General features: G+C 45.8%; 1 protein-coding gene across 1 annotated transcript; it reads left to right on the plus strand.

The window, feature by feature from the left end:
- The first annotated feature begins 13,294 nt into the window (after positions 1-13,294).
- Positions 13,295-14,757, plus strand: LOC125541345 (E3 ubiquitin-protein ligase RDUF2-like). The gene is made up of 2 exons (XM_048704786.1): positions 13,295-14,446; positions 14,530-14,757. The coding sequence occupies exons 1-2, from the start codon at positions 13,795-13,797 to the stop codon at positions 14,631-14,633; spliced, it is 756 nt and encodes a 251-aa protein (XP_048560743.1). The 5' UTR covers positions 13,295-13,794; the 3' UTR covers positions 14,634-14,757.
- Positions 14,758-18,528: the final 3,771 nt, after the last annotated feature.

The raw sequence follows: 18,528 nt of genomic DNA on the forward strand, positions 1-18,528 counted from the left end.
GGAGTTGCACAATCTCATGGTCTAAGGAAATGATACTTGACATTAGAAAAGCTTTAGCATACGAACTACATGATCTTGTGCTAGGCTTAGGATTGGGTCTTGTCCATCACATCATTCTCCTAATGATGTGATCCCGTTATCAATGACATCCAATGTCCATGGTCAGGAAACCGTAACCATCTATTGATCAACGAGCTAGTCAACTAGAGGCTTACTAGGGACATGGTGTTGTCTATGTATCCACACATGTATCTGAGTTTCCTATCAATACAATTCTAGCATGGATAATAAACGATTATCATGAACAAGGAAATATAATAATAACGAATTTATTATTGCCTCTAGGGCATATTTCCAACAATCTCAACATAGCCAGTCCCAAGCCCGGGTAAAGGAGGAGGGTTGTGATAGGCTTGGCGAGCCAACGTAAAAACTCAGCCACTCTTATGGAGATGAAACCCAAAAGATTTCCGTTGGGGCGTAACCCCCTCAGCGACGCGCCACATCGGAACCTGGGTGTGGTGGAAAATGGGCAAGGGTCGGACCGTCACCCCCAGATGACGCGCCATATCTTGATCCGGATATGGTGGCAAGTGAGCGAGGATCGGGTCTTCGCATCCTTAGTGGCATGCTACATCGACGCCCGGATGTAGTGGAAAATGAGCAAGGGTCTTCGCATTTGACTCGATGAGTGCGAACAGTAAGGAAGCTAGCCTAGCCTAGGAGGATTTGCTTAGGTAGCTGGAACGTAGGGTCTCCGATAGGGAAGCTCCGGGAGTTAGTTGATGCAGCGGTGAGGAGAGGTGTTGATATCCTTTGCGTCCAAGAAACCAAATGGAGAGGACAGAAGGCAAAGGAGGTGGAGGATACCGGCTTCAAGCTGTGGTTCACGGGGACGGCTGCAAACAGAAATGACGTAGGCATCTTGATCAACAAGAGCCTCAAGTATGGAGTGGTAAACGTCAAGAGACGTGGGGACTGGATTATCCTAGTCAAGCTAGTAGTTGAGGACTTGGTTCTCAATGTTATCAGCGTGTATGCCCCGCAAGTAGGCCACAACAAGAACACCAAGAGGGAGTTCTAGGAAGGCCTGGAAGACATGGTTAGGAGTGTAACGATTGGTGAGAAGCTCTTCATAGGAGGAGACCTCAATGTCCACGTGGGTACATCTAACATAGGTTTTGAAGGGGCGCATGGGGGCTTTGGCTATGGCATCAGGAATCAAGAAGGAGAAGATGTCTTAAGCTTTGCTCTAGCCTACAACATGATTGTAGCTAACACCCTCTTTAGAAAGAGAGAATCACATATGGTTACTTTTAGTAGTGGCCAACTGAAAGTGCAACTATCCCTGGGTGGTTTTGGTAATTCCTAACAACATATAGTTCATTGAGCTAATGCTATTTCAAGATAAACATTTTAGGAAAGCTCAATGATGGCATGGCATGGATGAGAAAAGTGGATCCCTCAAAATTCTAAGGACAAAGAATTGGCTCAAGCTCAAAGCTCAGGACTCTACATTTTTCATTTTAAGTGGTCCAAGATCACATTGAGTCCATAGGAAAAGCCAATACTATTAAGAGGGGATGAGGTGTTGCTTAATGAGTTTCTTGCTCAAAGTGCTTAGTGATATGATCCAAAAGCCCTCAACTACTTTCTCACATCCACATATGTCCCAAACCAAAAGTCAAACTCGGCCCCACCGAAATTTTCTATCCGGCGCCACCGAGTTCAGTTGACATAGCCACTACCAGAAACCCTAGTCTTTTCGGTCTCACCGATAGGGATCTCGGTCTCACCGAGATGGGATTGTAATCTCTCTGTTTCCCTTTGTAACATTTTGGTCAAACCGAGATGAGCGAACGGTCCCATCGAGATTGCAATGCAAACACTCTGTTTCCCTTTCGTAACGTTTCGGTCGAACCGAGATGAGCGAATCGGTCCCACCGAGTTTGCCTGACCAACTCTCTGTTAGTCCATTACCCAAATCGGTCTCACCGAGTTTGTGTAATCGGTCTCACCGAGATTACGTTATGCCCTAACCCTAACAATATCGGTCCCACCTAGTTGACATGTCGGTCCCACCGAAAATCCTAACGTTCACATTTTGAACTAAATCGGTCTGACCGAGTTGTATGATTCAGTCCACTGAGTTTTGTGATTTGTGTGTGACGGTTAGATTTTGTGTGGAGGCTATTTATACCCCTCCACCCACTCTTCATTCATGGAGAGAGCCATCAGAATATGCCTACACTTCCAACATACAGTTTCTGAGAGAGAACCACCTACACTTGTGTTGAGGTCAAGATATTCCACTCCAACCACATAAATCTTGATCTCTAGCCTTCCCCAAGTTGCTTTCCACCAAATCCAAATCCTGTGAGAGAGAGTTTAGTGTTGGGGAGACTATCATTTGAAGCACAAAAGCAAGGATTTCATCATCAACACACCATTTGTTACCTCTTGGAGAGTGGTGTCTCCTAGATTGGTTAGGTGTCACTTGGGAGCCTCCGTCAAGATTATGGAGTTGAACCAAGGAGTTTCTAAGGGCAAGGAGATCGCCTACTTCGTGAAGATCTACCCGAGTGAGGCAAGTCCTTCATGGGTGACGACCATGGTGGGATAGACAAGGTTGCTTCTTCATGGACCCTTCGTGGGTGGAGCCCTCCGTGGACTCACGCAACCGTTACCCTTCATGGGTTGAAGTCTCCATCAACATGGATGTACGATAGCACCACCTATCGTAACCACGCCAAAAATCTCCGTGTCTCCAATTGCGTTTGCACACTCCAAACTCCTCCCTTTACCTTCAGATGCAATTGTTTTACTTTCCGTTGCTATACTCTTAGAATTGCATGTGTAGGTTGATTTCTTGATTTGTGCTAAGTTGCTAAAATCTGCCAAGAACTAAAATTGGGAAAAGGCTAGATTTTTATTTTGTCAAGTAGTCTAATCACCCCCCTCTAGACATACTTTCGATCCTACACCAACACTCTAGCCAGATTGATTTCATCCTCTCGAGAAGAGAAGATAGGCGTGTGTTCCTAGACTGTAAGGTGATACCTGGAGAGAGTGTTGTACCCCAGCATAAGCTGGTGGTTGCTGACTTCCGCTTTCGGATTTGTGTCCAGCTGGATAAGCATGCCAAAGTCGCTAGAACGAAGTGGTGGAAGCTCAACGGGGAGGTAGCTTAGGCGTTGAAGGAGAGGGTCATTAAGGAGGGCCCTTGGGAGGAAGGAGGGGATGCGGACAATGTGTGGATGAAGATGGCGACTTGCATTCGTAAGGTGGCCTCAGAGGAGTTTGGAGTGTCCAGGGGAAAGAGAAGCGAAGATAAGGAACCTGGTGGTGGAACAATGATGTTCGGAAGGCGATTAAAGAGAAGAAAGATTGCTTCAGACGCCTATACTAGGATAGGAGTGCAAACAACATAGAGAAGTACAAGATGGCGAAGAAGGCTGCAAAGTGAGCTGTTGGTGAAGCAAGGGTACGGGCATATGAGGACCTCTACCAACGGTTAGGCATGAAGGAAGGCGAAGGGACATCTATAAGATGGCCAAGATCCGAGAGAGGAAGACGAGGGATATTGGCCAAGTCAAATGCATCAAGGACGGAGCAGGCCAACTCTTGGTTAAGGATGAGGAGATTAAGCATAGATGGCGGGAGTACTTTGACAAGTTGTTCAATGGGTAGAATGATAGTTCTACCATCGAACTGGACGACTCCTTTGATGAGACCAGCATGCGTTTTGTGCGGCGAATCCAGGAGTCTGAGGTCAAGGAGGCTTTAAAAAGGATGAAAGGAGGCAAGGCGATGGGCCCTGATTGTATCCCCATTGAGGTGTGGAAAGGTCTCAGGGACATAGCGATAGTATGGCTAACCAAGCTTTTCAACCTCATTTTTCGGGCAAACAAGATGCCAGAAGAATGGAGACAGAGTATATTAGTACCAATCTTCAAGAACAAGGGGGGTGTTCAGAGTTGTACTAATTACCGTGGAATTAAGATGATGAGCCATACAATGAAGCTATGGGAGAGAGTCATTGAGCACCGCATTGAACACCGCTTAAGAAGAATGACAAGCTTGACCAAAAATCAGTTTGGTTTCATGCTTGGGAGGTCGACCATGGAAGCCATTTTCTTGGTACGACAACTTATGGAGAGATATAGGGAGCAAAAGAAGGACTTGCATATGGTGTTCATTGACTTGGAGAAGGCCTATGATAAGATACCGTGGAATTTCATGTGGTGGGCCTTGGAGAAACACAAAGTCTCAGCAAACTACATTACCCTCATCAAGGACATGTACGATAATGTTGTGACAAGTGTTCAAACAAGTGATGTCGACAGTGATGATTTCCCGATTAAGATAGGACTGCATCAGTGGTCGGCTTTGAGCCCTTATATTTTTGCATTGGTGATGGATGAGGTCACAAGGGATATACAAGGAGATATCCCATGGTGTATGCTCTTTGCAGATGATGTGGTGCTAGTTGACGATAGTCGGACGGGGGTAAATAGGAAGTTAGAGTTATGGAGACAAACCTTGGAAGCGAAAGGGTTTAGGCTTAGTAGAACTAAAACTGAGTACATGATGTGCAGTTTCAGTACTACTAGGTGTGAGGAGGAGGAGGTTAGCCTTGATGGCCAGGTGGTACATCAGAAGGACACCTTTCGGTATTTAGGGTCAATGCTACAGGAGGATGGGGGTATTGATGAAGATGTGAACCATCGAATCAAAGCCGGATGGATGAAGTGGCGCCAAGCTTCTAGCATTCTCTGTGACAAGAGAGTGCCACTAAAGCTAAAAGGAAAGTTCTACAGGATGGCGGTTCGACCCGCAATGTTGTATGGTGCTGAGTGTTGGCCGACTAAAAGGTGACATGTTCAACAGTTAGGCGTGGCGGAGATGCGTATGTTGAGATGGATGTGTGGCCACACGAGGAAGGATCGAGTCTGGAATGATGATATACGAGATAGAGTTGGGGTAGCACCAATTGAAGAGAAGCTTGTCCAACATCGTCTGAGATGGTTTGGGCATATTCAGCGCAGGCCTCTAGAAGCTCCAGTGCATAGCGGACTGCTAAAGCGTGTGGAGAATGTCAAGAGAGGGCGGAGTAGACCGAATTTGACATGGTAGGAGTCCGTTAAGAGAGACCTGAAGGATTGGAGTATCACCAAAGAGCTAGCTATGGACAGGGGTGCATGGAAGTTTGCTATCCATGTGCCAGAGCCATGAGTTGGTTGCGAGATCTTATGGGTTTCACCTCTAGCCTACCCAAACTTGTTTGAGACTAAAGGCTTTATTGTTGTTGTTGTTGTTGTTGTTAGTGGTCGCAACAACCATGGGCCATATACGGACCGTGGTAACCTTCAGCGTGCTATGGGCCGTAGGATCCATGGGCCTCCTACGGGCCATTGGATAAATGAGCCTCCTACGGGCCGTTGGATAAATGGGACTCCAACGGGCCATAGATTCAGTGTCTCGGGCCATCGGATAAATGGTCCCACATGGGCCGTAAACCGGCGTAATTGGTATTGGTCCAGCACGATAATGGGCCATTAACAGGCTGGAAGACAGGAAAGGCTTAATTCTGTGACAGGCATAATGGGTCGTTAATGGGCCAGAATATAGGACGGGCTAGAAACGGCGCAACGGGTTAACAGGCCACAAACGGGCCGATTCTAACCACGGGCCAAATTTGGCCCATTAGGGGAACAGGCTAGTAATGGGCCGGAAGTAATCGAGGGCCGGAAAGGATCCCAAGAATGTATGGGCTGTCAGTAGGCCGAAAGTAAACACGGGCTAGAAATGACCCATGTGAATCATGGGCTGTTACTGGGCATAAAGAAATTTACTGTTTATTATGAGCCAAAGACACCGCGGCCCATTAAAGGGCCCAAAGATACGAAAGGCCTCGTATGGGCCGAAAGACGTCGTGTGTCATACATGGGCCGAAAATGAAATGGGCTGGTATTATACTGGACAGCCCACATGACGCTGTTGGGCCGATTTTGGGAACGCCATAACGGGTCGTGAGTTCCGAGCCGTAAAATGGGCTATATGTGAACAGACCATTAACATGCTTTTTATGGGCCGGCCTGCTAGCTTTTGACAAAGCCAAACGGGCCGACCTTTGTAAGCTAAATGGGTCACTGCTGGGCCGTCGCACGTGTCGACATATCATAGGCGCCTATCTGACCCAATGACGAGCTGACGCGTGTTTCCTCCGGCCAATGAGAATTTTACACGTGGAAAATTGTCATTGGTCGTTGTTGTTAAAGGGTTATCGAATCCAAAACCAGACCTGATAGCTTAACGGCGACCCGTTATGGTGGATGCCACGTATCGGTTACCCTTGACGAAAGCACTTCCATGATGCATCATTTATCGTCATGGAAGTGAACTCTTCCGTGATGATAATTTTGGTATTGTCATGGAACACTTCTACGACAGCACGGGTATGACTATGTTGATTCTGTCATAAAATCATCATGGATGTACATGCATTACAGAAAACGTGACCTACTGTAACAAACATGTATCATCACGGAAGTGTATTTTTTTTGTAGTGCTTGTATTGGAATTTTTTCTCAAGGATTTCATATATTTCCTTTTCCTTGGTAATGAGGGTTTTGAGTTCCTTAATGGTGATGGTGTACTCATTCACCATCGCCATAAGCATAGAAACATAGCGACCTTTTTTCCTTTAAGGGAGCACATGACTTTATCTATTTTGGCAAACATAAGATCATTCATATCATCATCATTGTTATCCTCCACATCAAGATAGCCATCACTAAATGAAGGAGGAGTGTGAAGAATTTAGGATTTGAATGAGGAGATACCTTGACCTTGTCTAAAGAATTTTGTTGCTTGCCGTCCTCAACCATGGTCTTAGCCATTAGACACTTATGAGTGTTGCCCTTGTAGTCACCACTCTTGTTGACTAGCCTCAAGGTGGTTTTAGAATCTTGGGCTACTCCAGTAACGCCACCAACGTCGTCGAGGTCGGACTCTTCTTGGGCAATGATTGTTGGGAAACGTAGTAGCAAACAAAAAATCGCCCTACGATCACCCAGGAACTATATGAAGATGCATATAGGGTTTGGATCAATGGTCGTTACAGACTCCAGGAGTGCATCGGAAGTAGTTGAGTCAGTTTAGATCATGCTTGGAGACCCTCGAACATCGATGACGATCCCGCGAACCGCCCTCGAATGATCCCTTGAACAGAATACCGAAAGCACGACCTCTCTACTTGGTTGCAAGCATATGATCTTCACGATCTGGCAACGCTTCGCCATCTAGAGCTAATCCTCACCGGAGAATTAGAGGGAGGAGATTAGAACCACACGGGTCTTCTAATTATGAAAATTAGAGGTGTCTAGGGCTAGCTCTAATTAGTCAACTAGGACCAACTAGAACTAGAACTAGATCAACTAGACGAGGCTCCAAAACTTGTGTCATCATAGGGTGGAAATCCTCTAGTATATATCGGTTGAGGGGAGAGGAGGGGGCAGCCACGAAGGTGGAAGGAGTCCCCCTTGGTGCGTTGGCCTCAGGGGGAGTTGGACTCCCACCCCTAGTAGGATTCGGCCTCCCATAGTGGGAAAGGGGGGGGGCACCTCCCTATTGGGCCCTTGTAGCCCAATTCCTTCTCCACCTCTTGGCCTTATTGGGCCCATTGATATTAAATTAAATATATATTTGTTCTACACATTTCTAGAGCATTATATACATAATTTAACATCCCCAAAAACATTTTCCACCTATATATAATTAATCAAAACATTTCACGATATTCACCGAAACCCTTCTGGTGACCCCGAAACACTTCCGGAACCTCTCGGAACTATTCCGGATATTAATGAAACAATTCCACGAATATATTCTCATTACTCCCATACCACTACACTCAACATATCATGATTACCTTAAGCTTGTGACCACGTAGGTTCGGTAAATCATAGACATGGATGAAACCCCTTCGTTCAATGACTGATAGTGGAACCATGGACATCCATATCGGTCCCTATGATGAAACGAATGATATTCGAGTGAGCCTTTGGTTATCATGCGCTGTTCCCTTTGCTTCGCGATACTTTACAAAACCCGGTGTGCATGGGTACCCTCCTGGGTCATCACCATGCTCACTATACCATTGCTCCTGTTACCTGTTTTGTTCTTCTTTCTCATTAACATGTTCCGACATCCCCATGACGTAGTCACTTGTGTCTGGCTAGATACTGATGGATGATGTCACATCGAGAGGGCCCTAATAGTATCTCTCCATCATCGGAGGAGCAAATCCCACTGTCGAGCTATCCGGTCACTTGTCAAACTTTCTGGTGAACCTGAAAGTTGTCGTTATGATCACCTTGTTATAGATGATGTTTCAGCAACCCCAAAGCCCACCGTCCAATAGGAAGTTACCAAGAGACTCTCATGGTCTGAGGAACTAAAACACATAGCTAACACTCTATGTTATAACAGATGATTATAGACGATATAATCACAAAATATAACAGAAAAGTTTGGGTCGATTCAATATGATCGTTCTGCTAACGCCATACCCTCAATGTTGTTTTAGGACTATTGTTACACTTAACGATATCCTACGGTCCAGAAAACGTGACACCAACAAGACTTGAGCCAATCTTAGAGGCATGACCGGGAACCTATTGTTAACCATTTATCATTTCACACGTGCATATGATTTTTCCACTCGATCGCATATTCCAGGATCATAGCAATTATACCATGAAATATAAACTCTTAATTATGAATAACGGAAATACAATTTGGCCTCTAGGGCATATTTCCAACAACCATTGTCTTTCCATCTCTCTTCTTGAGGTTGGAGTGCAAGGGGTTTGGTAACTTCTACTCTACAAAGGTCCTGGGAAACCTTGATCTATCTCCTCTCTTCTCATAGGGGCACTCATTAGAGAAGTGGTTGGCTTATTCACAGTTGTAACAACTTCTTACTTCCTTCTTTAGGAATCTTTCCTTTAATTTTCATGCGCTAAACTTCTTGACAAAGAGAGCAATATCTTCATGGTCTCTCATCTGAGTCAATCTCATCACCTTTACAACTTTGTATTCTTCTTCATCACTTTGCTCTTCCTTACACGCGTGTTTGGCGTTTAAAGCAAGATTAGTCTTTGGTGATGAGCTACCATGCATGGCAAGATGTTTTGTAGCAGTAGCCTTGGATTCCTCAAACAGTTGGAATGTGGAGATGATATCATCGGGAGACATTTCCTTAAACCCATATTGGTGCCTTATGTCCCAAACCATTTGATGATGATAAGGAGCAAGAGCATTTAGCAATTTTTCCACAAGGAATCACTTGGTCAAGTTAAATCTATCTTGATTCTTGTCACAATCATAGGACTCAATGTCGACAGCAAGAGTCATGAGACGCCCAAGAAGATGCTTGGGGGATTCACCTTCTCTACACAAAAATATTGCAATGCCCCTTTGAGAATCTCATATTGTGCAAGCCAGACAGTGGTGGTATAGGTCTTGGTCATCACAATGTTGTCCCATAATTCCTTGGCATTTGTGATGTGAATGTAAGGCCTCTTTTGTTGTCTATCATGCCTCTTCTTATGAGCATAATTGCGGTGTCATTGAGATGCTTGTCAGATGCTTCACCCGATGTGAGATTCTTTGGGTTGACTGGGTTGTATCCGTTCTCCATAATCTCCAACATCTCATTGTTGGTGAACCTAAGATGATCCTACATCCCAACTCTCCTCAAAGAAAAATCGGCAGTGTGATCAAGCAAAGGAGGCTTACCCCAGGATTATACTTTGGTTTCTCTACTTTACACTTGGCCATGAAACACCGGAAGTATCACTATTAGGAGGTTATTGGCCCAAGGGAGGAAGAGTTGCATTTTGCCCCGGAGCCACACTACTCGAATTAATAAGTGGTGTGGGATTTGAAGTTAATGCGGCCAACCTCATTTGGATGAAGGCCTCGATAGAAGCATCATGCTCCTCCTTTTGCTTAGCAAGGGTCCATTCCAAATCCTCATAACTGAAAGACTTGTGCACTTCCGAGGAAGGTGCATCCTTCTCTTTAGGATTTGCAACAAGGGAGGTCCCATCGGCTTCATCTCGCTCTAGGGTGGTTAAGCCACAAGAATAGAGCATGAGACTCTGATACCAATTGAAAGGATTGAGATGGAGCTAAGGGTGATGAATAGGTACAATTACAAATTTTAATTGTTACTTGTGAATTTTAGGCAATAAAGCGGAATAGGAAAGTGAGCCTAACAATTTAAAAGGTGATTCTAGGGTAAGGCAATATACCCTACAACAACAAGTAGTAAGCTAAGAAAGCACAAGATGGTAAATAAAAGCTTAGAGACAAATAACCACAAATTGAGAGTTAGGCTTAGGGATAACTGCAACTCCGGGAGACGAGGATGTATGCCGATGTTCACTTCCTTGGAGGGAAGCTAGTCACTGTTAGGGAGGTGGATGTTACCATGAAGGCACACTGACACCATGAAGGCTCACCCTATTATCCCCTTGAGACAACACCATGAAGGCATTTCTCAACCACTAGTGGTAGACGTTGAGGTGGACTCCAAACCTTCACAAACTTTCTGGGGGGTAATCACAATGAACGCTTCCTCGCCGGACCAGTCCTACCACCTAGGAGTTTCCAACCTCCAAGAGTAACAAGATGCACCACGAAAACAAGGGGGAATCAACTTTTGCTTTGGCGAGGGTGTAGATCAAACTTCTCCTTCGCTTCTCAAAAGATCAAGAGCTTTGGTTGGCTAAGGAGGGAGATTTACAAGAAATCGAGGTCTGAAAATGCAGGAGAGAGAAATGGAGTGGTCACATTCTTTGGGAAGAAGACTCTTTGTAGGTGGGCTCCAAATCCAACCGTCAAGGCAGTTTTTGTACGTGCCCCGGAAGTTCCGGATGCAGATGGAAGTTCCAGGACAGGATCCGGGCTACACATAGAGTTTGCACAGGTGAGCACCCTCTCTTGGAGCCCAGAAACTATCTGCCCTTGCCATGGAAGTTTCGTGTCGCGGAAGTTCTGGCCAGCCCGGAAGTTCCGGGACCCAGAAGTTCTGGAACTTTTTAGCGTCATCTCTTTGTAGTGTGCAAATATGTATTATTTGTAAATTAACCCACACATGTGCAAGGAATTTTCTTTTGCAGTGGTGGCCACATGTACCATATTGATCTACAATGCCGCACGTTAGCATTTACTTTTTGCCAGGTGCGAGAGGGTGCAAGACTGATATATTTTTATAAGCTAGTTGTTTTGGATTGATTTGAAAAATCATTCACCAGTCAAAATCATAAACCGGATTTAAAATTAAACATCTCACTTGAATAAGAGAGCTTCATAAAAAATTGTGTACCAAGTCAAATATTGGAACTCAATCCAAAATTATATTGACGCTTGGCATTAATTTTTGGAAAAAGTCCAAAATAAACCTTGAACTTGTAGACAAAAGCTAAATCAAACCCTGAACTTTGAATCCCGGAAATTGACAGTCTGAACTTATAATCCCGGTCTATTTTAGACCCTAGACCTGTTTGGCACACCGGGAATACAACAATCCCGGCCGGGATGACCAGCTACTTTCACGGACCAGAATTTGGGTCAGCCCACTACAACACAACAAGAATTCATGAAGTTTACAAAATGTTCGCACATTTCTAAAATTGTTCAGAAGTTAAAAAATGTTCCTCTTTTATATTTTTGGCAAGAATTCAATTCATTTTGTGTTTTCTAAAAAACATTTGGAATTCTGAAATTCTGTTCGCGTTTTAAAAAACTGTTCATGATTTAAGAAAATCACATTTGTCAAAGAATGTTCAGAATTACAACAGTTTTTCACATCCTATGAATTTTCTTTTGGATTTTCAGAATTGTGTCGCATTTGTTGAATATATTTTTTGGAATCTCATAAATTATCTCGTAAATAATGTTTTTGAAAAATGTTTCGGATTGTTTGCTGCGGACTCGACTGGGCCGGCCCACCAGACATAAAGTGGGTGTTTTTTCTTATCACGCGCCATAAAAATTCCTTCTTTCTTTTTCTTAACACGCGAGTAATAAATCCGAAAGAGAAAAACATGCTGTGGAGTCGAACTTTGGACCTGGTAGGGTTGACCTGATTTCGCTTGCCACTACAGCAGACGACTATGACTTACATAATAAGAGGCCGGAAATATTTAATTAGAAACCAACTTTGAAAACTTTTTTAGGGGCAAACAAGTATTGAACACGTATTTATTTCTGAAATCTTCGAACGTTATAAAGTGCGTTTTTGAAAATTTCGAATACTTTTAAAAAACCAACAACTTTCAAACAGAGAACACATTTTGAAACATAAACATTTTCTTAAGCCCGAACAAAATTTTAAAGTGCAAACACTTTTTGAAACATAAAATTCTTCTGAAACCTGAACAAAATTTTAAAGTGCGGACACTTTTTGTACAATGTAAAAAAATGTCTACGTGTTGTAAAAAAATGTATCATAACCTTTAACAGAATATACGTTACATGTGTTTCGAAAGAAGTGCATGCAAATTCGAAAATGTTGAACCATGTAAAAGAGTGTTCGGGTAGTTTTATAAAATGTTTATTGTCAATAAGAAAATGTAAAATAAGTATTTGGAAAAATATTACCATGTACTCAAAAAAGTTTTGAAAACGTTTAATTTAAAAATCTCCATAATGTATTTGAAAATATCAAAAGTTTATCAAATATTTAATGTGTGCGTTAAAATGTATATTGGGTACTGAGAAAAATTACACATGTGTAAAAATGGAAAAAAAGGAAAGAAAATGTAAAAGAAAAACACTAAGAAAAAACAAATTAGTGTGCGCATGAGCGACTGTGCTACTGGGCCGGCCCAATTCAGCAAACACCGGCGAAGTCCTCTCAAGGTTTAAAATAGACCGGGATTAGAGAGTTTGGTGTGCCGGTTTCAGCGATTGAGAGTTCAGAGTTTGATTTATATAAATTTAAGGTTTGTTTTGGACCTTTTACTTAATTTTTTATTAGGTGATAAGAGTGCGTGCATACATTTTTATAAGCTGATTGTTGCCGATTGAGTTGAGAAATTATTTAATCAAAATTGTGAATCAAATTAAAATTAAACAACTCTCTTCAACCAGAGAGCTTTGACTAAGTCAAAATTGAGAATCCAAACCAAAACCAATGTCCTCTATTGAATTAGAGGCCCTCCCTACTAGGAGCTTTTTCGTTTGCTTTTTTGTTCAGCAGTTTGAAACATTTGTTCTGTTATGATATGAAAAATATTGAAATCCGGGTCCCACATTCAGCGTATGAGAAAAAGATTGATTCGCTTCACTATCCCCCCTTCTCCTACCTCGAGATCAAATTGGCCATATGCCCTGTGTAACCTGAACTCCGCGAGAATCCACCTTCCCTCTCCCCTTCCCCAACGGACACTTCCACGTATGCTCCGGGCGTCGCATTCCTCCTCTGAACCGCGCGTCGCCGCTCCGCCTTGGCCTAACGGCTCCTGCCAGAAATGGCGACGTCGTACAGTGGCTCCGACCTCCGTCGCGCCTCGCTTCTCCACTCCGACTGATCCCTCTTCCCGTCCCCAACGGATACATCCAGATATGCCCCGGACGTAGCATTCCTCCTCTGAACCGCCCGTTGCTGCTCCGTCTTGGCCAAACGGCTCCTGCCAGAAATGGCGACGTCGTACTGTGTCTCCGGCCCTCCGCCGTGCTATATAACGGCTTTGATCCTCCTCTCCGGCTGTATGCAAGATGGATTCCAGCAGCTTACATCGTACGGAACCCACCGACAAGCCAGCCGGCAGATCGAGCAAGTCGCTCGATACTGGCTGGATTATCCTCATCGTCTTGGCGGTCCTGGCCGCCGTGGGGCTGCTGGTCCTGGCTGTCTGCTGCATCCGCCGGCGGAAGCAGAAGCCCAGGGCTCCAGCTGCGATCCGTCGGCGCGAGCGACTCCCGGCCGGGACAGCGGCCGTCCGCATCGGCGAAAGCGGCGCCGGGCGACTCCCGGCCGACGCAGCGGCCGTCCGCATCGACGAAAGCGGCGCCGGGCGACTCCCGGCCGACGCAGTGGCCGTCCGCATCGGAGAGAGCGGTGCCGGGCGACTCCCGGCCGACGCAGTAGCCGTCCGCATCGGAGAGAGCGGCGCCGGGCGACTCTCGGCCGACACAGCGGTCGTCCACACGGGCGAAAGCAGCGGCGCCGGCGAGGGAGCCGGAGTCCAAGCCACCGTCTGTCCGATGTGTACCCGCCCGTACGACAACGAGCCGTGCAGGTGGGCACCAGAAAGGCTGAATTGCGGGCACGTCTTCCATGGGCAGTGCATCAAGCCGTGGGTCGCCGTCAACCTGGCTTGCCCAGTCTGCAACACAACCCACATCCAGCTTCTTGGGAAGACGCCCGGTGAGTTTTTGATTCTTGGATGAACAATGAACACCTCTGATTATGCCTTGTTAATTCTGACATCATTTTCCCTCCAATTGCAGGCGACGCCAGGGCAGCAAGGCACCGGTACTCATTCAGCCATCTCGAGAGGTCGGTCACCACCAAGGATGACATCGCCGTCTTCCGGCAACGAGATTGGGATTGAGTTCCCCGGGGGGGGATGAATTCTAGAATAGAGCTGTAGTGTTTCGGTTGTAGCGTAGTGAAAATTGACGATGTGAAATTAACATGATGTTTGATGTTTCTTGAAATGTGCCTTTCTTCAGCTACTTTTTTCCGAGGGTACACCAATAGCGTATCATAGCTTTATAGAAGAGAGAAAATTATGTACAAAAGATTACATATGCGCTAGTTAGGTGTCACAAGTCAGACCCTAACCAAACCTCCATACCACTCCCTAGCTCTACTTGACTACTCTAATAATAGATGACCTCCGAATGCTCCTGCTCTGGCCCAGGTCCTCAGATCATCAAAGATCATGTCCACCGTATCCCACTCGCTCTTGATCATGCTCGTGCCAAATACTCTCGCATTCATTTGCTTCCATAGCGTCCAACAGATTAGCATTACGAAAGTGTCAAAGCCTTTCCGAGATTGCTTATCTATTCTTTTCCTAGCTTCCGTCCACCACTGCACCAATCTTGAGTTGTTAGATGGATATAGGTCCGCCGTCAATCCCATTCTAGTGATGCAGCGGAACCACACTTGCCGCGAGAACACACACTGCAACAAAATATGGTCCACCGTGCCCTCCTCCTGGTCGCACAAATAGCATTTTGATGTTTGATCTTACAAACCGTGCCTAGTTCTCATATCCGATGTCCACAGTTAGTATTGCACAGCCAGCCACATGAAGATCTTGCACGCAAGGGGTGCCCAACACTTCCAGATGGCCCCGAAGGAGTGGAATCTAACTCCTCCCTCACACAACATCTTGTACGCATAAGAAGCTGTGTAAACACCGGTCGCATTCCAAGCCCAGACGAGGTAGTCCTCAACTTGAGCGTCTAGTTGAACTTCCAAGAGGATCTCCCAGAGTCCAATGAATTGGGCGAGGCCCTCAGAGCAGAGGTCTCCTACAACGTCATCCATCCATGTATGCATGTCCATCGCGTCCCGTACAAGTCTCCTATTTGCCACTTGCGTCCGCACCTTTGCCACAAGTAATGTGGTAATATCTTTGATAGCTGCACCGTGTATCCATCGGTCTTTCCAGAACAAGGTCTTGCCTCCTAAGCCAACTTTCCATTTAACCAGGCTCCCAAACGCTTGGTCCACCTTTTTGTCCACGGTCAAGTTAAGCCCTTGCCAAGGTCTAGTGACATCCGTGTGTCGGAGCCATTCCCATCTTAGTCTTAATGCGATGCCGTGCTTGTATAGGTCAATGACTCCCAGCCCACCCATGTGCTTAGGCCTGCACACCCTAGTCCAGGAGACAACACATTTGCCCCCATTCACCGCCTCTGTTCCAGCCCAGAAAAATGCACGGCAACCTTTGTCCACTCTTTCCAGTGCCCATTTTGGTGCCTCCGCGATCATGAGGTGATGAGTGGCTCGCGCTCTCATGACTTGATTGACAAGGATGCGTCTCCCAGGCCTCATCACAAGGCCCCTTTGCCATCCTTACAAAATGTGCAGAGCTGTATCCACTATCGGCTGCCACTCGGATCTTTTGAGCTGCCTAATGCTTAGCTATAGCCTAAGGTATTTGCACGGAAAGGTGTCAATCTTCCATGGCAGTGCAGACTTGACAAGCTCCTCATCCTCACTCTCGGCCCTAATCATGATTGCCGCAGATTTGGTATAATTGACTTTGAGCCCTGATGCCACACCGAAGATGGTGAGAATTTCCTTGACGAACATGAGATCAGACCATGTTGGTTTTATGAAGAGCACCACATCATCAGCGTACAAGGACAGGCGCTGCATAGGGCTACATCCATTGATGGAACTAAGCACTCTGGCCTCATGCGCCTTGCTAATGATAGCTGTTAGAATGTCCATGGCAATAACAAAAAGCAAGGGGGATATCGAGTCCCCTTGCCTAAGTCCTTTGGCATGCATGAACTTGTCACCAGCGCATCCATTCGCTAGAATTCTCGAGCTGGCAGTGGTAAGAAAGGTCGCAATCCAAGAAATCCAATGCTCCGAGAATCCTTTCGCCCTTAACACATCGAACAGGAACGGCCACGCCAGAGAGTCAAAAGCTTTGGATATGTCAAGCTTTAGCAATACTCCCTTGTCTTTCCTCCGATGCATCGTGCACGTCATTTGCCGAACCAAGAGGAAGTTATCATGCAAGCATCTGCCTTTTATGAATGCGGACTAGTTCGTCTGAACAAGCTCTCCCATGCATGGTCTTAGTCTGGCAGTCAGTAGCTTGGATGCAATCTTGGGCATACTGTGCACCAGGCATATAGGTCGGAAATCAAAAATAGTGCATGCTTCCGGTGACTTTGGAATGAGTGTGATCAAAGCCTGATTAAGTCTTCCAATTCCCCTTCCATTGCCTAGGAAGAGCTTGTGTATCGCATCTACTAGATCCTCCTTGATTATTTCCCAAGCTTTTTGGAAGAAAAGACCTATGAACCCATCCGGCCCAGGCGCCTTATCCGATGGCAAGTCCTTGATTACTTCCCAAATCTCCTCTTCAGAAAACATGCAATCCTGCTCCAAGAGGTCCACACGCAAAACACCAAGACCCTCCAAGTCGAGCGTGAAGTCTCGGGCACTGTCCTTGCCAAGCAGCTCTTTGTATGCCTTGTAGAAGGCATCCTCCTTGCCTTTCTGATCCGTGATGATGTGCCCATCCATGGTCAAGGAAGGTATGTAGTTTTTCATATGCCTTCCATTCGCTACCAAGTGAAACAACTGCGTGTTTGTGTCCCCTTCTTGTAGCCATGTTATTCTCGACCTCTGCCGCGCTATAGTCCTCTCTAGGGATGCAAGCCCTAGTACCAGTTGTTTTAGGGTTCTTCTAAGACATCTCTCCTCCTCTTTCAGTGCTCTACTCTCCTGAGCGCAGTCAAACCACAGAATGACAATGTTGGCAATAGCGATTTGTAGTTTGATATTTCCTATCTCCTTTTGTCCCCATGTTGCAAGCGCTTGGGCTGTGTTTCTGAGCATGATGTCGAAACGCATGAAAGGATCAGTAATATCTGGATCGCAAACCCAAGCCTCCTTGACGACATCCAAAAACCCATCCATCTTGACCCATAACTTTTCAAAGCGGAACCTCCTTTTGGCATGCATGTGTTCATGGAGCGCGAGATGCAGCGGGCAATGGTCAGAATACTCTGTAGATAAAGCTTGCAGCAAGCACTCCGGGTGCTCGAGCTCCCAATCAACGGACACAAAAGCGTGGTCTATTTTAGTGAGAGTGGGCGTCTCCCTTTCGTTGCTCCACGTGTATTTGCGCCCATGCAAAAAGAGCTCCTTTAGCGCGTTATCATCGACGAAACGTTTGAACTTCCCCATCATTCTCCTGTCCAAGTTGGAGTTATTTTTGTCTGCCGCGTATAGGATGAGGTTAAAATCTCCTATGACAAGCCATGGCCTAGGGCATAGCGATCTACGGTCCGATAGTTTGTTCAAGAAGTTAATCTTGAGCACATCATCCTGAGGCCCATATACTGCTGTTAGCCACCATGGCGCCCCTCCTTGGGCGAGACGTACCCAGTGATGCTATGAGTATCATTGGCATAGTTTGTCAAGAGAACCCGCGTGGTGTCCCATGCCACAAATATACCGCCTCTAGTATCCGACGCCGGTAAGTAGGTGAAATCATCATAGTTTGGCCCCATGCATTGCAAGATTACAAAAGTGTCCACCACCTCTAATTTGGTTTCAAGTATACATACGACCGCCGCGCGAGTAGAATCTACAAAACCTCTAAGGTCCTTCCTTTTGGCAGGATTGTTGAGACCTCTAACATTCCAGCACACCAACTCCAAAGCGTTGAACGACATCGGATGAAGATGCCTCCAACACCGCCGGTGCCAACGCACCTACTGCACCAATAGTGGCTCCGCCCTCCC

The sequence above is a fragment of the Triticum urartu genome, chromosome 2, assembly GCF_003073215.2.
Source record: "Triticum urartu cultivar G1812 chromosome 2, Tu2.1, whole genome shotgun sequence".
Taxonomy (NCBI): domain Eukaryota; kingdom Viridiplantae; phylum Streptophyta; class Magnoliopsida; order Poales; family Poaceae; genus Triticum; species Triticum urartu.